Source organism: Sesamum indicum, linkage group LG2 (genome assembly GCF_026168435.1).
Source record: "Sesamum indicum cultivar Baizhima isolate 11 linkage group LG2, ASM2616843v1, whole genome shotgun sequence".
NCBI classification, from domain to species: Eukaryota; Viridiplantae; Streptophyta; class Magnoliopsida; order Lamiales; family Pedaliaceae; genus Sesamum; species Sesamum indicum.
Genome location: NC_142658.1, coordinates 20626580 through 20650317, shown reverse-complemented (window position 1 = coordinate 20650317; position 23738 = coordinate 20626580). Strand labels below are relative to the sequence as shown.

Here is a 23738-nt window from a genome sequence, read left to right as displayed (position 1 = left end):
TGATTTTGTGAGCCTATATTAGGCTTCCATTCAATTTTTATGGTAAATTAACCATAATGTCCTTTTAAATCATAATTTATAATTTTATATATTTTTTAAAATTTTCTAAAATAATTTTATAAACTAATATTCTTTATAGATTATTTACTTTATCTTCCTCAAATTCTTCTTAATATTTTTTCAAATTTTGTTTTTGAAAAAATAAAAATAAAAATCTGCAAGAGTAAATTAATTAATAATTTTCACCACACTCTTTAGGACTACATAAATCATTTTCCATTTGAAGGGGGACTTTTAGTTTTTCAAATAATAAGAATATATTTAATAATTATATCAAATCTTAAAGATAACTGTAATTTATTCTTTTTATAATTAAAATTAGGACTAATCAGTCCCAATTAAGTTACATATTAATCATATCTATTATGTGATTAAACAAAAATTTTAAGGCCCAAAGATATATATATATATTGAATAATTTCAAATTTTATTAATAAAACAATATCGTACAGTTAAAGCTCGAGGATTTGCCTAAAATTGAGAGATTAAAGGGTAGGGTGGGGGGTGGGGTTGGTGAATCAATAGGACAAGATGAAATTTGGTTTGGGTTGGGAATAGAGTGGACAATTAGACGGCAACATAAACACCACATGAACGTGTTACTGCAAATAAGCTGCTTTAACTGCCCACAACACACTTTCACATGTCAAAAGGATTATATTATTATGTATGATTTCCTTAATTAAGCTATTCATTTAACTAATGCCTACTGTTTAATTAATATCCTACTTTATCCTGCCACGTCTGTAGTACTGGGACGTACACGTCAGCATGATATATACCAAACCCGACATAAATTTCATGAGAAAATTGTATATATTCACGAATGCGGGAATAATACTGCCTCTTAATTTCTCATAAATACAAATTATTTTGTGTGGACAGAGAATAAGTAACAATTAACACTATGTAATACATTTTGTGATCAACTAACTCTCAACGCTGTTCGACTGATAAGATTGAAAGCTTTAAATTTGTTAAATATAAGGGATAATTATATTTATACTATTGATTTATGGTCTGTTTACACAAATCGTCCATACATTTTGAATAATTATATATACACCCAACAAAAATATCGACACATTCACACAGACCAACCTTGCTTTATGAAAAGTTACTTATACACTGCCAAAAAAATTATTATTGGATAATTATACATACACCCACCGAAAAAATAATTGATTGTATAAATAGACCATAGATTAGGGTGTCTAAGTATAATTTACCTATTGGTAAACCATATTTAATGAGCTAAATTAACAAATATTGGATCGTATACACAATTAATTGTGTTGTTTGGGGAGACAAATTAGGGAATCTGGGTAGGGATTGAATAAACTAAGATTGTGATCCAAGAATGCAAATATTATATTGATATACATGTGAGGGTCTGGACTAGGTTTAGAGACAAGAGAGTTAAAGCTATACTGATTTACCTGAGAACATGCATGGTTGGAGGCTTCTTTAAGAATCTTGGATATATATATAAACAAATCCCATCATGTTTTGTAGCCACATATGACTAAAGAAGATGCAAATTTGTTTTGAGATACTAAAAAACAACATAGTTATATATGTTTAACATTATAGGTCAGGACAAGAAGTTTCCAACAAAAGAATATTAATGTAGTTTTTGAGTAAATTGATTTTTGTAGATGAGGTCTTTGTTTGAATTAATTATTTTATTTTTTTTAAAATACATCGACAGTTTTAAATCAACCAACATATTATTACTACAATATTCAGTATGCAATGCATCAATATTTCTAAATCAATCAACAAATTTAAAGTACACAAAGTAACAACACTACTATTAAAAATAGACTACATCTGTATAATTCAAACTCACAACTTCTTAATATAAATCAATTATTTTGTTGTAAGCTATGTATATATGTGTATGAACAGATGACCTATAACCCATAGTCGCTAATTGAGATTAGCGATTAACTTATTAGTGGGTCTCCTGTCAATTTATATATTGGCACTAGACTTTGTTTGATATATGATATTTTTTAAATGCATAGAAGGGCTATGTTTGCCTTGCTCATAATAAAATAATAATTTTTTGTTCTAAAACAAGGCAAGATTTTATCCAATTCCAATACATAAATTCTCCAATTTTTTTTATAAAAATTACAAATACATCCCTTGAGGTTATAGGTGTAATTATAAATGACCTTAAAAAAATTTATACAGACAATTCTCAGAAGATGTACGTATAATTTTGTAAATGAGAGAGGGTGTTAATTTATATATTTAATATAACCAAATAGGTTGTGAATGTAATGTACCCAATAAACAATGACTTAAAAAGATGGACAAATGAAGAGAGGGGTAATTGCTAAGACAATACAAAGCAGATTGGCTGCTAATAAACATCACATGCACCTTCTAAACCTATAATGAAATAGTTGAAGTCCAGTCACTGCCCATTCATTTTAACATAAACAAAACACTATTTGTCCATTCATTTTAACATTATACAAAACACTATTTGTCCATTCATTTTCACATTAAACAAAACACTATTTGTCCTAATCTCACAAAATACAAACAAGAAAGCTAAGTAGAGAAGTGGATAAGAAACTAGGAGCCAAATGAACCACTCCTGATTACAATCTACACCTTAAATCTTAACGTTATCATTTTGATTATTTCATACATGCATTTAGAAGGTCTTTTGTCACAATATCTTATAAGTTTATATATTTTTATAAGATGATTTTAAGCTATTTTACAGAGAAGCTGTTGAAATGTTTGGTTAAAATAAGACCAAGAATCTTATGATATGTTACTTTTTGGAATTTTTTAAATATTTAAAAATCTTATATATTTTTTTGGAATTTTGATATTTAAAAAATAACCAGTCAACATTAGTGGTCACATGTTGCTTCACGTGATTGTACTCATGTATAAGTTGCTAGAACTGAATTTCATCAATATTGAGACTCGACTTCAAACAGAAAAAAAAAGGATAATATTGAGTACAGGTACAAAACTAAAAAAGTAAATTTCCCTTTCTTTGAAAAAAATAAATAAAATAAAATTGCCGAACGATTTTTTGAGCATCTTATAATTTCAGGAGCTTATAAGCTCAGCCACACCAGCTGTTAATAAACTTATAGTAACAAGGAGAGCAGCATAACAAGCAGCTCCTTCCCAATACAAATGAATAAACTAAATTTCTATAGAACATAAGTTTGAAAAGAATTACTGTTATAACAATACCTCAATTTATAATTGAATTTTCCTATAGTTCTATAAAGTATCCCAATTTGGGGGTTGAATATTTAAACACCTCTCCAAGACTAGAACTATATTTACACAAACCTTACATTTTACAGCAAAAATATCACAAATTTAAGCAAGAGAACCCAGAATTCCGATCTTTGAATACATAATTAGAGAGCAGACTACAACTCAGAAAACTTCAAGACCTCAGAGTGTGCGCAGAATTTTAACACCACTGACCACTCACTTTTTGTCTAATCCTTTAAGACTGAGACTGAACCTCCAAGATTTGCTGCTACTACTGTTGCCAAAATGTGCACTCCCGCTAAGAAGAGAAAGAGACCTCGCCACGGTAAAAGAAGAGTGGATGCTATCTCGCTGTTTTAGCAGCTCATCCACCTGTTCAGGCATAGCATAAAAGCCGATAATTAATTAAATAAATAGCAAAGCAAAAGCAACAAAGGTTGATGGTTAACAAATAAAAATACAATTCTTAAAAAGATTAGGCCAACTATGGTAAAAGAACCAAGTATTTTTTTGAAAGATGGAATTCCTAGACATGAATGGACATATCATGGAAGTGCTCCATGACAATGACTCCTACTCTCCTATTGACTGGAAGCATCAAGAAGATATCCAAGTACAGAGATGGTTTTTTGCAGGAAAAATTCTGAGTCCAATATTAGTGTAAGATGAAAAGCTTTTTTTCTTCCATTTATTCTGTTAAGCACCAGAGCGAGCCAGTACTCCTTTCATTGACAAAGGAGAGGCAGGCATTAGGAGCCAATGCAGCCAATTGGCCTAGACGACAGCCAAAAGAATGGACTGCCACCAGACACCCTTACCTTACTAAAGCTTCAAGACAAAGAACATCACAGGCAGAAAGAAGTTAGCAGCTGGGAGTTATCGTATGGCAGGCAGGACAACAAGACCTAGCTGCTGTTTGAGCTCTTAATCTGGTTGCAGCTATGGAAGGATCAACTACGAAGAGAAACCTCAACATCTGGGTCATGCCTGTTCCCCACTGATATGATTAATGCAGCCACTGCCTATGAGTTGCCAGCTCACTCTTCAGTAGCATGCAATAATCTCAATGGGCTTACAACTAGTATTCATGTAATTGACTAACTTCTTCAAAAATGTTCTTTATTCACAGGAAAACAAGATCTGGGTCATGCCTGTTTTCCATTTATATGATCCATGCAGCCACTGCCTACGAGTTGCCAGCTCACTCTTCAGTAGCATGCATAATCTCAATGGCCTTTCAAACTAGTACTCATGCAATTGACTAACTTCTTAAAAAATGTTCTTTATTCACAGGAAAACAAGATCTGGGTCATGCCTGTTTTCCATTTATATGATCCATGCAGCCACTGCCTACGAGTTGCCAGCTCACTCTTCAGTAGCATGCATAATCTCAATGGCCTTTCAAACTAGTATTCATGTAATTGACTAACTTCTTCAAACATGTTCTTTATTCACAGGAAAACAAGATGGTAGTCCAGTAGTTGAAAGCAGAAAAAATTACTTCAGAAATGCTTCAATGAAATATGAAACTAGAGTTAGAGGCTATTAAATGTCTGAAAGCAAATATTACATTACATTATAAAAAACTGTGTTACCTAACAATCCGATTCAAATTCAAGATGTCAAAGGCTTAGAAAAGATATTCCTCAATCTAACTTCCTTGTATTTTAGATTCCTTAAATAAGAAACAGTTTCTGGATTAAAAGGAAATTAAGCTCCAGAGGATGAAAATAAACATTTTAAAGTAAAGGATTGTTAGGAAGCAAACTTACAGATTGCTTTTCCTGGCTATATCTACTGGTGACCTCTTGGAAGCGTGCCACTGCCTGAAAATTGTTGGGAAAAAGATTGCATAATGGGCATCCTACTATAAACCATGCATAACAAGCAAGGCAGGAATACGAAATACCTTCCTATATTCTATCTCGAATTGGCGTAACTCATTTCTCTTCTTCAAAAGCTGAGCTTCAATGTCTTTAAGCTTGTGAGTTGTATCCTCATATGACTTTGCACAAAGGGCCTCAATTGTATAAGAGGCAGGTTTAAAAAAATTATCTCCTGCAAGAATCAGGACGGAAATCAGTCCTCAGGTATCTGTAGAATAGAATCTATAAGAATAAGCATATGTATAGGCAGTTCCAACCATAAACAGCAAATATGTGGGTCCCAGCTTTTAGTTCCGAGACTTCACAAGGTTGAAGGCCTTCCAGCCTTTTGAAGAAAGCAGCTTCCGGGTCCTTAGCCATTGCCAACTAAACGACCAAAATGGTGTTTTTATCAGTAAAAGTAATTGTAAAAGTATCTGAAGTGAAAGAAATGTAAACACACATACCGCGTTCATAGTTGAATCCATTCTGTACACTTGGAAACGCAAGAAGTACATTCCAGCAGTTGTTACTTTACCTGTCCTCTCACATTCTTCCTATAAATGTTTAGCAGTAGCAAAACTGTGCCAAGTGAGATATATTCATCCACTAACAAGGAACAGAAGATTCACAAGTTTCACCAAAATAAAGGCAGTTTATTTTTTTTTTTTTCTGTTAAAAATAGCTAATAAATAACAAAATATCAGTAAATGTTAAGTGTTCTAAACAGTTAAAACCCAGTTAAGGAAAGGAATATACTGGACGAACTTTTAATTAGAGCAAAAATAACCAGGAAGGATCTCACACAAAAGAGGGTCGCCATGGTGAATACCATGGCACATTCATCTATGTGTGAGGGAGGGATGTAACCAAGATCTAAAGTTCTACACAACTTAGCAAGTGGCAGAAAGGACAATTGGAATTTCCAAGAGGGCATTATTGCTGCATAGTTACTAATGGGGCATGGCGCAAAAGGTGAGAACCAGACCATTTCCCAAAAGAGTGCTAGGCTTTAGCCCAGCACAGCCATGGCCTGCACCATGGCACCCCTGGCTCAATCGAAGCCCCAAAATGCTGTGTTGAGCTTTTATTAAAAATAGTAAGATTATTATATTTTTATATAAAAAAAAAACACACTAACAAAACAAACCCTAAACTGCACCAGTTTCTCTCGAATAGTAATGTTTGTCTTCCTTCAGGTAATGTATTTTCCTTTGTGATTTATTCTTTCTTTCTTGCTACTGTAGTCTCTTTACCTTTCTTGTCCTTTCTTTTCTTTTATGTCATTTTCACCTCTTTTTGTTATTTCCTTTGAAATGATTACTTTATTATGATTCAACATATTGTTATTTTTAATATAATAACTTAATTTTCTTGGTATAATATAAAATAATTAAATTTGTGATTTTTCTTGCTAAGCTTCTGATTATAATCTGCCTTTGTCCTGAAAATTTTGGCTAAAAAATTAGAAACACAAATTTTGGTATAGATGATAATGGTATAATCATATAAATTATTTCTGTAAAGATATGCTTTAAAAAGGCGCGTTGCAGACATGCACCATGGCTATACTTTTCAACTTAGGAAATCTAATATCACATCATATTGTTCTTATGTTCTCTAGTTATTCAAATTTATCTTTTGATCGTGTGTGAGAAAATGTACTATCTTAGACGAGATTATACTCTAAATCTCAAATGGAAGTTCATACTTTTAGCTGGACAAAAGAAAGAGTTATTCAACAACCAAAACTGAAACCAAATTTATTTACCTGTAACGCCAGACCGTATCCCCCATTTGCCTCATGTTCAAAGTACAACAGCTACAAATAATGCATCATTAGAACCATTAGAATGGAACTCATTTGTGCATGGCTACACACATCGAAATGTGAAAGTGAAAGAAGTATCCTTCACAAAGTAAGAATGCCCTATCCAGGTATGTACAAGATTTTTCCCCCAAGGTAACATTAATACACACCTTAAATTTGCTCTGTGCAGCTGAAGTAACTCTAACTACAATTCCCGCCTCTGCTTGTTCTTCATTAATAGAAACACTGAAGAAGTGAGCACACTGCTTTTCGACCTGTTTCGGAAAAACAACAATAATAAGATGAATAGAAAATAACAATAAAGGGAAATTAAGATTAGCAAGAAAATTGAACTCTTTATCGTCTTAAGGGAGATAGTACCTTTCCACTAACTGAATTTCCAATTGGAAGAGGTCTAACTGTGGGAGTTCCACTCAAAGCCTCTTCAAGAACAGTAGCCGGAATTGTCGTCTTTATTGGGACACCCAGCTTGCTGTAAAAATAAAAAAGTAAAACACACACATATAATAAAGGATTCAAATACAAAAACACATATATAACCTGAATAAAGCTGCAAACACCGTGTTTACAGTTCCAAGGTTCGACAAATCAATCTCCATATCCATTTCTTTAGCTTCAATCGCCTAATTATCATTAATAATGGATATTAAAACAATTACAGTCAGCAGAACTTACTCAAAAGAGAAAGATGGTTTGAATTACTTGAAATACTAACTAGGTAGAGATTATACTTAACAGAGTATTATTTGATTGAGAAAAGTGAGAGGACACAAGGAAGACAGAGCAAAGCATGCAAAGAAGTTCCGAACAGGAGTCTCCAAGAAAATTAATCCACTCAAACAATCTAAATGACTTAGTAGTTGTTTCCCTCTTCAACCTAAGATACTTTCCGTGGGCCCAAAAACAAAAATTACTTCAAAACCTATAGCAAACTTTGCTGTGAAAAAGCAGTTTTGCAAATTTGATAATTAAACACCACAAACATAACTTTTTTTCCTGAAAACTTTAGTAAATTTGAAGATTAAAAGAGTTCACAGAAACATCTAATCACAGACAGGAGTACCTCAAATCCGGCAATATCGTATTGCCTCCTCTTCTCTGGGTCGGATAGAATACTATACGAATATGCAACCTCCTGGAAAAGCTCAGAAGCTTCAGGATTGTTAGAATTCTTGTCTGGATGGTACCTATCAATTGCCAGGGTTTATTTGTTAACTATTCCAAGAAACTTTAGATTTTTTTAAAAAATCAGCTGTTCTGTATTATACAGGCAAATTCTACGGGTGACTGAGTTGTTATTCAACTGCAATTTGTACTTCTCAATGGTGTGGTTACAACAACGGGAGAAATTCACACAACCTATTTCTTATTCTAGATGCCTGTGTTTCTCATGGAAAGGCCAGAAGAATAAACTTTTATTCAACATTTAGTACTCTCAAAATTACAAAAGAACAGATATCTCCTTCCTTCATCCCTTGAGAATAAGCAAAATCCACTGCTAGCCCTTCCCTAAATGTAGTACAGAATGCAATAAACTGAAACGAGTGCAAAGTGTGGAGAACTTATTAGTTATTACAGACCATAAGTTTCCTGTAATCAGAATATTTTCTGGGCATTCGTCCTGATCCACATCAGCACACCTTTAAATTTTGAAAACGGGAATTGGTACACAAAAGAAAATGGGAGACCTCCAATCAACCTATTATACCGACCTCTTTTGTAATGCCAGTAATTTCACTAAGATCCCGTTAAAATTCCGTGCATCTCAACCCTGGTCACGTAATGGAGCGACACCAATAAACATAAATAACTGCTCCTTAGATTAGGGGGGAAAAATAAACATAAATAATAGACATTTAGGAGGAAAAACACAATCACCTCAAAATTCAGAAACCTTTATAAAGAGACAATGCAGACTTTCAATTCTTGACTCCACCCAATAGAACTAAATTCTTCGAAAAACTAGAGTAAACATGAAAGAAAGATCAAAGAGAGACTTACTTAAGAGCAAGCTTTCTGTAAGCGGTCTTAATCTCCAGATCAGAGGAATCCCTAGAGACAGAAAGCACCTCATATGGGTCGCGCCGTGACACCGTCGCCGATGACCCTTCCGTTTTTGAACCCCCCATTTTCCCCAGTAAAATTCACCTCCTCCCGGTTTTCCGCTATTTCCACCTATTCCCTCAATAAATTTCACCTAATTCTCTTTCAAAATTATTCCCTTTGCTCCCTCCAAATTGACCGATGGTTTTTAGCTATCTGAATAACATTCCAGCCAAATATCAGGGAACCCTGTCGGCTTCAATTCTGCAAGCGAAAACCCAATTTAAGCAACAAAGTTCTTTGAAAACCCCGAAGCGACCGCGGAAAACGAAAAGGAACATGACGAAGTTCAATGCATCGGGAACGTTTTCATTCGGAAAAACACAAAATTACCCCACAGTAAAATATCACTCGCTGACATTAATACATAATCAAATCTCGGAACCCTGTATTCTTCAATTCTGCAAGCGAAAACCCAATTTAAGCAACAAAGTTCATTGAGAACCCCGAAGCGTCCGCGGAAAACGAAAAGGATCATGACGAAGTTCAATGCATCGGGAACGGTTTCATTCGGAATAACACAAAATTACCCCACAGTAAAATATCACTCGCTGACATTATTACATAATCAACACACACACACACACACACACAATACATGAGAATAATAATAATAATAATAAGTATCCGTACGCAAGATCCATTCTCCAAACAGCTCCATGGGAACGCCACACACCCAAACATGTAACAATGCTCAGATAAACAAACATTCGAACAACAAACAATCTAGGGTTTGCAAGAAATTACAGGGACATGCGGATTAGGGGGGAAAATCAAATGAAGAGCCAGGGGCGGGGCAGCAGAGAATGGCGCTTCGTTATTCAATTTTCCCTTTTTCTTGCTGGTGAAATGACGAGGGAATGAAAAAAGTGTATGCTGGCGTCAAGTGTACAGAAATTTATATAGTTTTTACAGCTCGGGAAAAGAGATTTGATTTTGTATGTTGTGGTGCTTGGCGGAATATTTCTCGGACACGCGTATGTAGGGTACCCTGATTCCCTCTCCAATTATATAATTTTGGGCTGGGGAATCAATATAGTCTTTGTTTATGTGGTTCATTTTTTTCCCTAAAAGACTATCCATGTGTTTAATTGGGATGGTGTTTGGTTAAATTGGTGTTTTAAATTTTATAAGTTTATATATTTATAAAATATTTTTTAGTTTATAAGATGTTAGATTATATTTAAAAATTAAAATTTTTTGGATGACGTAAAATTATGGACATCACGGGATGTTAGTAATGATAATTGTGCAATTAATATGATTAAAATTGATGTTAAAATTTTAAAAATAAATTAAACACTTCTTACTTTCTATAAGATAAGTTTATTATAAATTCATAACGTCGTGTTCTTTTTTATTTTATAAATTTATCAAATACTTTTTAATATATTATAGTGTATTTTAAAAAAACTTATAAATAGGGATGACAATATGTGCGGGTTCAAGACCCACCCACTTTATTTTAATCTGATTCAAACCACCTCAACTCAGTCCTAAACCACAACTCACCACGTCCAAGCCTCAAACCTGTTTTAAACCCAATCCATTTTCAATTAGACCTGTACAATCTGACTAAATTTTCTTGCATTTTATGTAATTATTTATTATATCTTTTCAAAAAATAAATTATTATTCTTAAATATTTTAGAAGATATTATTATGTTAAGAATGTAATTTATTTCACAATATGTATGCATTAAATAAAAATTTCAAACATAGATAAATTAAATATTTCTACAACTATTATATGGAGAGGTTTGGGTTACACACGTCGAACTTGACATAGTTCATACAGTTAAAGTCCATCCCTCAATCCTAAATTCAAACCTAATAATTAAATCAGAATTCCTATTTAAGATGATTTCTAGACAAGGTCCCGACCTACCATCGCCATTTGTCATGACCACTTAAAAGCCCACTCAAACACCATCTAAATTTATATGCCTATAGAAGAGAAAATGCACATCACCTTCTCAAAATATTAAGTTGGTTAGACTAAACCTCCCAAAACACAAGAAATGTGCAATAAATGTTCATCTTCAGTAGGCATATAGTTTGATTGTTATGTTTGTAGGGAGCTTAGTGCAAAGTTCAACAATTTGTGCAACCCCCCATATCTTATAAAACTTATGAAATATATAATCAAGTAAAACTCCCAAACATAATTCGCAGAAAGGTTATTGCACTACTTTTGGAAGATATCAACTGAACCTACGACTGCCTCTTTTGTCACCAGCTTGCAGCTTCAACAAATTTTGTCAGCTTAACTCACTACATCTGCCCATCTTTTCCTTTACCTTTTCACGAAATTTAATGCAAGTGCTTCTTATGATAGAAAGGCTTCCCAGCGCTGTGCAACACTAGTAGGAAGGTGGAAAAGTACAGTTAAATTTTGTAAGGGAGCACTGTTGGACTCAGGATTGGAATTTTTCAGTACGTCCTCCTCAGGAGTTAGGCCCACAACCACCTGTTACCATCACATCCAACCAAACAAGACCTGAACATTTTTTTAGGTTCGTTTAAATAAGGGTTAGATATACTGAACTATGTGTTTTATTTACACTTTCAAATATAAGTTAACAAAAACACTATTGACAAAATAATTTGGCTTGATAAGATAAAAATGTCATCATTTTCACTTATCCCTATTTTTTTTATTCTACTTTCTAAAATATTTTTTATTAAAATATCTCCCTCAAATTATTTTTTGTGGTTTAAAATTTTACTCACATTTTATTTTAAAAATAATATTCATAATTTATAATTTTTTATAAATCATGAAACACAAAAAGTATTTATAAGCTCAATATATGAAAATATATTTTACAAAGTAAATAACTTATGTTAAAAGGTACATGTAAATATGTATCAATACTTAATGCATATAATATTATAGAAAAAGTATGTTATATAACTTATAAATTTTTATTCAATTACATGTCCACATAATAAATCTATATGATATCATTACTTAAAAAAATACAGAATATTATACATTAATTATATTATATAATTGCATATTTTACAATATATATATGTTCGATGTAATATTTTAAATCTGTATTGATAATTTATTTTTTAATAAAGTTCAATAACAACACATGCAAAAAGTATGTAAAAAAATAAAAGAACTGTAAATTTATACAGATAATATACTTAATATAAAAATTATAAATTTTGAGTAGTGTCTATTTTAGATAAAAAAAAATTATAATAATTTAAATTATATTTAATTAGGAGAATAACGGTAATATAGATCTTTTAAAGATGTAAATAGTAAAAACATTTTTGTCATAAAAAAATTAAAGTATATCATGAGAGGTTATTTTGTTACGTTTTATAGTTCAGAGTATAAATGCACTTTATACATAAACTAAGGGTGCAAAGTGTATATAACCCTTCAAATATTTTTTCCAGCTTATTTCATTAACAACTTCAGTGGAAACAAACTTTACTCGGACCAACACAAATCAGATTCAAGTACACATAACTGAGTTTTACTCATAAACAAACTCAATTCAAGTCGCAAATTGATTAAAAAGCATATTTGAATCAAGTTTATTATTTATGAGCGAGATTCAGATAAGTTTTAACTCATATTAATTTGGTGATGAGTTTTCAAATGAAATGGTAGATCCCTCACCCAATGTTCATATCATCAATGTTAGTCTGGAGAAGGAATGGACAGAGATCAAAGGCTACCAGATCCAGGACAACCAATGACGGTGACTATGCAGCAAAAAACCAAAAAACAAAAACGTAAATGCAGATCCACGAAACCCAGTGACGGTAGCTATGCAGTGAAAACGTAGAATGCAGTTCCCTGTCTTAACTGATCTAACTAAACCTTAATCTATCAGCCTAAAAATGTCAAAATTTTGCTATATAAGAACTGCATTTACATAATTGCCCACGTGGTACCACCAACTTTTTATACACGTAAACGAATTGATTGAAGAACGGAAATTTCACCCAAGTGGACTATGTCAAACAAATAGGATCTCGATCGACCTTAATTACTCGGGTATTGTATGACCCACAAAAGCTACACTTGTGATACAGCCAATGAAAGGGTGCAGTTCCTTTTCTATCACAGTCATTGCACAGTATATCCTGCATAACCAAAATTGAATTTCTTCATAATTCTGTTGTACAAAGTAAATTGTAGAAAGAAAATAAGAGAAAGACATGCTCACTTGACACCGGTTTCTGTATTCTTCTGGAAGAACTTCAGAAGCCATTAAAGCATCAAGCATGCCAAAGTAGACCTGTGAGTGAAAGGTTTCTCAGTAAATAAGATAGATAATATATGCAAGCACAGAGTACAGTAAAGGCCCAGCAGATCATCAAAGAAACATATAAAGGGAACATCCAGTCATCTGATTGCTAACAGCGGGAATAGAGTTACAGTAACCAACAGAGAACGAACCAGAAACAAGTATGTGTTCCTGTTGGCTGTCTGATATGGCAGGGAATAAAATGCTTTAAGATACTCGTTTAATAAAAAGTCAAATTCAGGGTATCTCAAACTCAAAAAGAACGACACATCTGAGCTGAGCACCCAAAGCAAATCAAACTGAGTGAGAAGCATAGCAAAAATTTGTGTGGATCTCTCTCCAGAAAAATGAGATTCACTTTATGTGGATTGTGATCTTGAATAGCTACAACGACCTCTCCTCAAAGTAGGTATAGTTATTGACTACACCTCTCCGTCATTTGAAATTACCAAGACCTCCCTTCCAAGTCTATAACATTTACATACCACTCCAATCTGTTTGAACAACTGGTAATGTTTAGAAATTTGATGCGATGTTTATGTCTTCTGTCCAGAATTATACAAGCGTGATCGTTGTGTCTGTCAAAGAAGATAATTCTAAGGCTTATCTAACACAAAAAGCTAATGAGAGAATTTGCAATTCTGAAAGGAGAAACTGAGATAGCCCTGGAACTACTGTCTACTCTCACTTCAGCTACATAATCAGTACACAAGCATGGTAGGTAGAGCTAATCCTTACCGACATATCTCCCATTGATTTGCTGCAAATAGGACAAATGTAATGCGCACAAGCATATGCCTGGTAGTGTGCAAGAGAGAGAGAGAGAGATAAGTGGCAGCATTACAGTGAATATTGTATGCATGATAAGATCCCAACCAAGTCCAGCAAAAGAGGACAAAGGAATAGACCTGGAAACAAGCAGAATGCATGTAATGGCCACAGGGAAGAGCCCTCACAGCTGTACTTGATGTGAACAAAAAGTCGCAGCATATTGGGCAGTTGGTTTCAAGACCTTTCTCCCTGCACTTGTGGTCCACTAGTTTCATTGCCAAACAACAATTGCAGGTCATGCAATGGAAGAAGTCTATACCAAGCCCTTTTCCCACACGGCATAAATTGCAGAAAGGACAGTGATAAACTTCCCTGAAAAGAAAAAAAGAAAAAACAAACCAACCAAAGGAAAATAAGGAAAAAATGTTATGGTCTCAGTTGTCATATCATAAGATTGAATTAACTGTGTACATAGATCCACACTTCACTTGTTCATGCAAACATATATTCATGTATGTACCATATATCTGACGACGTCACGACAATTAAACACACTTGTCCAGGATAAAGGTTGCCAGAGCACACTTACAGGGATATCAAAAGAAAAGAAACATACACATCCTTAGAAGGTTCTCCAAGAAAGAGACACTGGCTCTTCTGTTCTATAAAAATCTACTTAATGAATGAAATAAAAACCAAAATTTAGCAACCGACTATAAACAAGAAAAAATTCAACTTGCTTGCACTCCTGTTCTGTTTAGAAATAGTGAGAAGACAAAAGGCATGCCTTTCTATAAGGCTGACCGGTATCATTAATTCCTTCACAACTTATCAAGTATTTTAATACTGCACCTAATTAAAAACTAAACAACAATTTCAATTAAATCCAAACCATCACGGATAAGGTAACATTTCTCAATGAAGTTTTACTTGCAAACAGTAATGTAATATACTTCCAAATTAAAAGAATGTACAACAGTCACATAAGCAAACAAACACGACGAGAACTTACCGTTCATCATCAAAGAACTTGCAACTACTGCAGTAATATTTTGCCATTGCAAGCCCATTGCAGGATGGGGTTATGCAAACTGGTCCAACTGGCTGAATTTTTAGGCAATTCATACACATCATTTCAGACGTTGCTTTCCTACAAAGATAAAGACGTACATTAAGAAAGCTTCAGCTTTCTCTTAAAAGTTAAAACATTCCATGCAAAAGCAAGACTTCTTCATGTTACCTGTCCATCGAATGGTCATTGACTTCATCATGGCAGAATCTGCATGCAACTAACTTCCCGCAGCAAGCAGCACGAAGCTTGCAGTTTCTTTTGTAATGCTCACATCCAAAGATCTTTTTCTCAGAATCACGAAACGATGGCAAACATCCAAGCAATTCTCCATCTTCAGCTTCATCAGTTTTTGATTGCTGAGAAGCTATCCAGCGACTAAACAAGAGTTACAGTGACAAGAGTACATTAAATGGACAAAGTTAATAAGGAGCTCCATGAATTAAATGGCGATGGGAAACAGAAGCACCACGAATAGTTAGAAGTGGAACCTGGTCATTAGATTTTGAATAAGATAAGCTTTTCTTCGTGGATCAAGAGTTGAATCGCGAGACACCTTCCTTATCTCTGATTCAAGCTCATTTTGGTTCATTCGGAAAATATCTTTCCACCCAGGCTTAAATGTATAATCACTTTGGTCCGTGGATTCATGTATATCATATTCTGAGAATGGCAAAAGTAACAGTTATGAAGCAACATCCTTCCAAATTATTGATACACATTTTTACCAGAGCAAACATAGCTGTTGGCAAAGTCTGAGAAAGAGCAAGTGTGAGTTATAACAGGATTCAAATACCTTGTGATGTGCTATTTCCTGATGTGGATTCCTGTGAAGATGCAGCTGGAGTTCCTTCCCACCATTCATTAAGCCACTCACTAAACATCGTGTTCTTGGTTGCATGTTTCCATGTGTCCATCATTTTATTTTGCTCTTCCAAAGTAAGAGCAGAAGTTACCCAAGGCAGCATTGACTGAAGTACCTCTGCTCCAGTTGTGCCAATTATGCGACCAACAAGTTTGTCCTGCTCCTCCACAGAGAAATATCTATCAAACAATGGCCAAAGCTCAAGCTCTTCACGCATAACGTGATGATCTAAAGACACTCTAATAGATTTGCACATGCCCTGAACCTTGGTTGCCAGCTCATTATATTTTTTCAAACCATTAACACAACTTGAAGAATCAGATAGACTTTCACTCAAATTTCCAGCCACATCTTTTACATTCAAATTTTCATGAAGTTGAGATAGTTCAGCTAGCGCAGAAGAGATATCCTCAAACAATTCTTCCTCCTGCTTGTGGTCCAAAGTATAAGAATGACTAACATTATGAAGAGTTTCCTTCGATTCTAAGGCAGGGAATACAATATCATCCTCCGCATTACTGTGTGCTCTGTATAAGCCCCATAAAAGACGAAATCTACCACTGAATTGTCTGAGGAAACTTTCATCACAATCACTAAGTTTCCCAGATTCAACATCTAAAAATTCCAAATCCTTCCGAATTGCTTTGTGAAACTTAAAAATGTTATCAATAGGTCGTGCTGTGAGGCCACTGATACTGGAGCTAGTTTCTGGTTCCCAGTTGAAAAGACTGGAGTTGAGAGATGGGGCAGTTGCACCAAAAGATAAAGAACGTAAAGATTTTGCAGAGGCTAGGGAGTTCATCCCTAGGGTATTGCTATTGACTCCTAGACCAGGAACACAACAAGACTGGTTACTGAGAGAAGTATTTTGGGATTTTGCTCCTGAAAATGCAACGCTTTCTAATGAAGAATCTAAGTTTCTTTCCTTCATTGTCTTCTCACACTTGCGTGCTGGGCCACAAGTTGTACTTCCATTCAACGTACTTGCACAAGCACAGTAGCGATAAGACCTTCCGAAATTTTCTTGGGTTTCTTTCAGTTCCTTTGCCGGACAACCACCGACTGAAGTAGAAGACAAACAAATTCCTCCAGGACAACCTTTGCATGCCCAACCAGAGAACAGAGTTACCAAAGCAGCATCTGATGCTGGAGCTGCAGTTTGAAATGGTTTATGAATAAATCATATCTGTAGTCAGCACAAAGTAGTAGTTCGTTAAAAGCCATTACCAAAGACAAAAAACAGAAACCAATATGATACCTGCCATATGCATATTATAAAGGAAACAACGAGCTTCTTCTTCACTCATTGACCCAACCAACCATGGCAAGACACATTCGATCAATCTCAATGGCATCACACATAAGCTTTTATACAGAAGTTCTCGCTGCCGTTCAGGGCTAAAATGCTGCCGGACAAGTGGAAGAACCTAAAATATAGTACAACAAGTGAATATCTAGAAGCATAGAAAGAAGTTCCATTATTGAATTTTGAGTGCACAAACACCAGATTACATATTTTTTTAAATAGCCAAAGGTTAGAGAACGGAAACATAATTCCTCATGGCTGGATCTTTGCACATGCTCTGATATTATTCCAAGTCAAATGACTTGCTTGACTAGGGGAATTCAGAATTTTGCAGATACTACCTAAGTATTAAAGCAAAAATGCAGAGAGAACAGAGGATCAGTGGAACACTAACCTTAATTTCCTCATTGCGAAAATGGTTCTTCACAGTTCCCATTATGTGATCAGCCTGCGAGCATAATTTTGAATAAAAATCTGCCGACGAGTTGTCTCCAGCATTTTCAATACTCTCTATCAAGTACCTGAACTTGTCAAATTCACTCTCTTCTTCTGTATGCTCCTGTATAAAAGACATTTCTGCATCTACCGCAGGGAATATAACTTTGTCCTCAGCAATGCTGCAGCAGAAGTTTTAAGTCAACATTTACAAACAACATGATAGAAAAATTTCCAGAACCTTGGATTAGGACACAACAGTTAGCAGTTTCACATCCATAATAAATCAATAAATCAACAAATCAGAAAATCTCAAAGTCAAAATTCTGGGTAAAGTTGCACTACGTTCAACCATCTAAATGGTAGTAAGGTTGAATAAGTAAGCAAAACTTGTGTCAACAAATTGTGCACATGAGTTCTATTACCATCAGACACCTAAAAGACAAAGGTAATCTTCCCAATAGCTTTCTGATCCTGGAGGAATGGGGTTGGGAAAAAATTACTTATGAAACATATCACATGCCAGCCCAGCCCCCAGCTACAAAACAGTGCAAATTCAGACAGAGTTGGATTACTCAAAGGAGTTTAAACATACCAACAGATGAGGCCCAAAAAGAAAATGAGTACCTATGGAAAATGCAAACTTCAGCTATAAATTGCAGCCTCCTATTAAATGCAGACAGATCAGTGAAATCTCCAGTTAATTTTATACTTCTAGCTGCTTCGGCTATATCATTCAATTCCTTCTCGATTGCCTTATGCCAATGCAATATATCATCCATTGGACAATATAGCGAAGAACTGATAGCATTTTGAGCAGACTGAATGCCTCCTTCAGCATTTTGGTAAGATTCACAGGAGCAGAGTCCATTTTCAGTTGGAGTAGCAGAGCTACTAGACTGTCTAGGATCATCTTCATAACATTTACGCTTACTGCGCATTTTTGACCCATCCATCCAGGTAAATATAATCTTCATCAGGAAAACAAGACAAATCAGAATAGCAGGATTACCGATTATTTCATGCTTGTGCTTCTAGTCAAGGCATCTCACCTGTTGAAGCAACTTTTCATCAGGAATTATTCTGTGCAAGCATTTACGCATATCCAGCCGCTCATCTGGTGAAATTGATGATGAAAGCCATGGCAAGAATTCTGCCATCATATTTACAGGAATGCTGCACAAAAATTCCCAAACTAATGATGCCTGCTCCTCAAATGAGAACTTCTCGTTCAGCAATGGGAAGACCTGCCGAATAAAAGAAACCCTGATCAAAACACCAGGAACTGTCCTCTCTAGGATATGAATGGGAAAGATCAAAGACCCATGTTGAGCATTAGACATAAGATAATGCAATGAATCCAAAATCTTTCTCCAATATATTTTTCTGATGAGACCCTTTCATACAGAGGATGGTGGAGACCTGGCATTTTGGCATGATAAACTGAAATTTAATGCTATCAGTTCCATTATATAATAAAGTTTTAATCCATATAGCTATAGAAGAAGAAACTTTGTGTAATCCAGAGACATATTTTTATTATCTCATGATTACTCTTTTGGTTTCCACACAATAAGAAAAAATTATACAGAGATAAGGAGTGTAGAAGCAGAAAATTAACAAGAAGCTCTGCTTCACATGTATTTGTAGTAGAACCACACACACACAAAAAAAAAAGAAAGTAGAGAACAAATAAATACTGTACTCTTGCAGCATCAAATCACTTAAGATAAAACTACAAGATAACCTCCGGTACAACGAGTTGCAATGTTCTCCGCATCACACAAGTTGTTTAAGATGAAGATATCAAGTGAAACACAGCATAGAAAAGAGTAGAAGGCCCCTTCAGAGCAGCCCACCCATATACCGTGCCATGTATCAAGCCATTTTGCTTTGACTTCATTGGTCTAAGAAGTTTTAGATGAGAATGGCTGTAGCCAAAGGGTAAAGATATTTATGTCTAATGCTGCAAGCATCTTGGTGTATAATAACATTTTCATCCATTTCTAGAATTCTTTTATAGGACTCTGGCCTGTACATTTTCTTATGATGAGAACTGTGCAAGCAGCCTGCCTATCTATCTAGAAAAACAACTCACCTAGCAAGATCCTACTACCGTGATAAATATATCATACTACTTTCATAGCAGCAGAAGGAATGGTTCATAAATCCTGCAAGAGACCATGAGCAAAGCATGCAACAATCAGGTTCTGCTTTTGCTTACCAAGATTCTTTAGATAGACTACTCTACAATAAAATTAAAAAAAAAAATGTTCTCAGAAGACAAGGAAATCAAGAAAAAGTAAAAACTAAACCTGCTCCTCTTCCTTGGACATATGCTGACTGATGGATGTTTGCAGTGCTCCTGTACAAGACGCCAACTCTCTCTTATAGCTTTCTTCATTTCTCTTGTCATTGTCCAGCAGTGAGAACAACTGATCAAAAAGCAGACTCTCACCCTCATGCTCAAGGGAATAAGTCTTTGCAACATTCTTTACACGGATATCTAGCGCAGGAAAGATAACCTGCCATTAACATTATGAATGATTTTATAATATTTGCTACACACATTCCTCTTATTATACAAAGAGATCAGTTAGCTAAAGTAAGAGGAAAGTAGATTCGACGCACATGAGATGCTACTCAATTGACTCAACATAGCTCAACAATTCTTGATAAAAAAAAGTAAAGCAAGGGTGAGAATCTGCATGGACCTTGTCTGAAATCTTTACAGCATCTTGGTATATTAAAACAATACGCTCTTTTGCAGACCTTGAAGTTCCACTATGGGGTTAAAATATAGTGGAGAGACAAGAGAACTTAGCCACTGTAAAATCAATACAGGAACTAAAACTAATACTAAAAGATGCATTAATACGAAGAGCTCATCAGATTTCCAGAGTATATAATACAATGCGAAATTACGATAACCATTGCCATACAACAATCTGATCTAAGACACTACCATTAGATTTTCCTGTCAACCTAAAGTCATAAACTTCCTTCTAGATTCTATCAAACTAGATACAGATCGATAATCATTCTTTCACTAGCATGCTCCACTAGAACAGCATGCACCCCAGCCACCCACCATACATGCCTGTAAGTATAATTGTTCACAAGACATGACATACGTTCTGGTTTTATTGTATAATAAAACAGAGAAACAAAAAGGGAAAAATGCAAGCAACCCCCTTGTGATATCGCAAATGAGCAAATTACCCCTTATGAAAAAACAAATAGCGATTTACCTCCCTATATTTTTTTAAAATACAACAATTTACCTCCCTATATTATTTAAAATGAAGCAATTTACCTCCCTATATAGGGAGGTAAATTGCTTCATTTTAAAAAGTATAGGAGGGTAAATTGCTCTATTTTTTTCATAGGGATTAAATTGCTATTCACCCTGAACAAAAACAAAAAAATAGAAAAAAAAAAATTGAATGCACCGGTAATCAAAAATTTTGTCACACACTTTTAAGGGTTAACCTGCAACATGTCCACAGAGGTCCGACACCCTGTACTAGTCAAGGAGCTCTTCAAAATTTTGTCCATTTCTTTTAAATGAAACCATCAAACTTTTCCTACAAGGTTGGAGGAAGAAAAGACTAACTTGCAGCTATTTAGAAAAACGATCATGTCTTGATTGCCTTCTTTAATTGTGTTCAATTTCTGGGAAAGAGCATATAGAGGTGAAGTAACGATAAGAAATAGATAATTCACAGATAAATAAAACCAATAAAACAAACACCTAATTTAAATTTCGCTAAAATGCTATGAATGCTCCAAATAGATCAACGAAGTGAAAATTCGAACCAAATTTTAGTAGAGAAACAACTCAGTAAAGTACAATTAGCAGCAAAAACACATCCACTTTCGACATAAAACACAAGCGCACAACCTCATCCTCTGCATTGGAGTGGTGCTTGTAAATCGAGCGCAAGAAATGCCACTTCTCCATCAACTGCTTGATATCACCTCCACTTCCATTCGTGGCCAAAGCCATTGCCGACCGATGAATTCCGTCCAGCTCGCTACGAATAGCCTTATGAAAGAACAAAAAAAATCGAATTGGCGAGGAAACACTCAGCGCCGCAGCCGAGTGACTGCTCTGATCAACCGGAGCAGCCGCCGGTGCCGCTGCCATCACCGAAAAGCCGGCATTCTGTATCTCCGGCGTCGCCATCTATGCACACAGAATCCTTTTTGTTTAGACACTTTCCCCCCTGGTCTGGAATTTTCTCTCTCTAGAAATTCATTTATTTTACGTGACGAGAAATGAAATAAGAGCCCGAAATTGTGATGGATAAAGGCCAATGAGGAAGCTATTTATAGTTGGACACGTGGAGAGGGAGATTCAAAGGGGTTTTGACGTGACGGTAATGGAACACGTCGGCCAAGCGATGGTAGAGGTTTCTCCAATGTCCCCAACAATTGTCTACTTCATGGTTTCGAATTCTATTAAATATATAATTATTTATATATTATAATATATTTATTATTTTTAATTATATATATAATTATATCATAACAAAAATTATGTTACTACAAGTGATGTAGTTACGATGCGATTGATATTTTTTTAATGAGATATTATTTAATTATATTTCTTATTATTTTATAATTTATTTGAAAAATATGCTTTGCGAGGGAAATGAAGAGACGGGACTCCATAAATAGGTAAACCCCTTAATTGCAAATTTATATGCCACGAGCATACTAAATTTATTTATAATATCCGATTTTGTAAATATAATTACAATTATAATTATAAACTCTATTTGATTTTTACATGATCCATGTCATGTTGGTCAATTAAATAAATAATAGATCACATAGTAGGTGTATGATTTAGTTATTTGTAGTTATAAGATGAAAAATGGATAATATTATTGAGATTAATAATTTAAATAAGAAAAATTTTAAATTTGATAAATAATTTAAAATTTCACCCGTTATCATCATGTTTAAGTAATTGAATAAAAATAATATGTTATTATTTATCGATACCAAAATATGATAGAAGATCCTACAACCTTGCATCAAGCCATTTTCCTAACAATTATATTTTAACGTGGGGAAATGGCTGAGAATCGCATGTGAACATTTCTCTCATATTCCAATCACTTTGTATAATATTCTACACACTTTCTATTTTGAGAACAACAAATATCTTGGATACCTTATTCACGCCTATAAAATAGGAGTTTCGTTTTAAATTTGGGGTATGTGATATGGCTATCTCTTTTTGTAGATAAAATTGTGAAGTTCATACGAAATTAGAATGTATAATATCTTGTATAATGGGGCGTCAATTGAGTTGCAAGCTATATTATTTGGTATCGTAAATTAAAATAAGGTCATGTGTCCGTCCCAAACCCCTCATTTGGAGGGTAATAATATAAACAAGCGTCCCACATTGATTGAAACTAAGGAATTTGAGTAGCTTATAAATCTCAATATCTCAATGCTGAATAAGTTGCAAGGCACATCATTTAGTATAGCTTGTATTCTTCAACTGTTAGTGATATTAAAGAAAGTTGCTGACGGACTGTCTAATTCTAAATGCAACTCAATTACATTGAGCCTTACCTTAATACATGGAATGCCGATTTTCCTAGATCCCATTTTTGAAAATATCCTAACAAAATTCAAAAGAAATGGTGGTGATGAATTCAAAATTTTTAACTTTCAATTTAGGGTTAATTACACGTAAACTTCCTCTAAAAACAAGAAATTATACTTCCCTCAAATAACTTTTGAAATTACATTTACGATCCCTTCAAAAATTTACTATTTACACTGATCATCTTTTGTTAGGATTTGAGCGAATAATGCTAACATAAGCAGAAAAAAATTACATAAGTTTTCAATTTTACCAATCAT

At 34.4% G+C, this 23738-nt stretch overlaps 2 protein-coding genes across 7 annotated transcripts; both read right to left on the bottom strand.

The window, feature by feature from the left end:
• Nucleotides 1-3235: 3235 nt before the first annotated feature.
• LOC105156365 (chaperone protein dnaJ 15) lies at nucleotides 3236-10079 on the bottom strand. Of its 4 annotated transcripts, none has more exons than XM_011072479.3 (12): nucleotides 9757-10079; nucleotides 9022-9327; nucleotides 8084-8207; nucleotides 7561-7643; nucleotides 7381-7492; nucleotides 7170-7274; nucleotides 6961-7011; nucleotides 5657-5746; nucleotides 5468-5576; nucleotides 5234-5382; nucleotides 5097-5150; nucleotides 3236-3696 (listed from the first exon to the last, which is right to left on the bottom strand). In XM_011072479.3, the coding sequence occupies exons 2-12, from the start codon at nucleotides 9147-9149 to the stop codon at nucleotides 3541-3543; spliced, it is 1161 nt and encodes a 386-aa protein (XP_011070781.1). In that variant the 5' UTR covers nucleotides 9150-9327; nucleotides 9757-10079; the 3' UTR covers nucleotides 3236-3540. The 4 variants fall into 4 exon arrangements, with proteins under 4 accessions (XP_011070781.1, XP_011070780.1, XP_088733960.1 ...); XM_011072478.3 differs by having other exon boundaries at nucleotides 9871-10079; XM_088877834.1 differs by lacking the exon at nucleotides 9757-10079 and adding an exon at nucleotides 9457-9729.
• Nucleotides 10080-12832: 2753 nt separating this feature from the next.
• LOC105156364 (zinc finger protein BRUTUS) lies at nucleotides 12833-22159 on the bottom strand. Of its 3 annotated transcripts, XM_011072477.3 has the most exons (15): nucleotides 21754-21894; nucleotides 20165-20355; nucleotides 19948-20020; nucleotides 18902-19096; nucleotides 18477-18820; nucleotides 17809-18031; nucleotides 17367-17535; nucleotides 16040-17260; nucleotides 15735-15906; nucleotides 15415-15621; nucleotides 15187-15324; nucleotides 14312-14546; nucleotides 14142-14201; nucleotides 13323-13394; nucleotides 12833-13239 (listed from the first exon to the last, which is right to left on the bottom strand). In XM_011072477.3, exons 4-15 carry the CDS (start codon nucleotides 19010-19012, stop codon nucleotides 13108-13110), a joined length of 3084 nt encoding a protein of 1027 aa, XP_011070779.1. In that variant the 5' UTR covers nucleotides 19013-19096; nucleotides 19948-20020; nucleotides 20165-20355; nucleotides 21754-21894; the 3' UTR covers nucleotides 12833-13107. The 3 variants fall into 3 exon arrangements, with proteins under 3 accessions (XP_011070779.1, XP_011070778.1, XP_020547517.1); XM_011072476.3 differs by lacking the exon at nucleotides 19948-20020 and having other exon boundaries at nucleotides 20165-20374; nucleotides 21754-22159; XM_020691858.2 differs by lacking the exon at nucleotides 19948-20020.
• Between the last annotated feature and the right edge of the window lie 1579 nt (nucleotides 22160-23738).

What these genes read in the sequence shown, in the direction of transcription:
- LOC105156365 (XM_011072479.3), bottom strand. Translation starts at nt 9,149, where the DNA reads ATGGGGGGTTCAAAAACGGAAGGGTCATCGGCGACGGTGTCACGGCGC. An exon ending in CTGCACAGAGCAAATTTAAG is followed by an intron (nt 7,012 to 7,169) that starts GTGTGTATTAAT and finishes CATTATTTGTAG; the next exon opens with CTGTTGTACTTTGAACATGA. An exon ending in ATAGCCAGGAAAAGCAATCT is followed by an intron (nt 3,697 to 5,096) that starts GTAAGTTTGCTT and finishes ATGCCTGAACAG; the next exon opens with GTGGATGAGCTGCTAAAACA.
- LOC105156364 (XM_011072476.3), bottom strand. Translation starts at nt 22,038, where the DNA reads ATGGCGACGCCGGAGATACAGAATGCCGGCTTTTCGGTGATGGCAGCG. An exon ending in AAGTTCTTTGATGATGAACG is followed by an intron (nt 14,547 to 15,186) that starts GTAAGTTCTCGT and finishes TTTTCTTTTCAG; the next exon opens with GGAAGTTTATCACTGTCCTT. An exon ending in AATACAGAAACCGGTGTCAA is followed by an intron (nt 13,240 to 13,322) that starts GTGAGCATGTCT and finishes TTGGTTATGCAG; the next exon opens with GATATACTGTGCAATGACTG.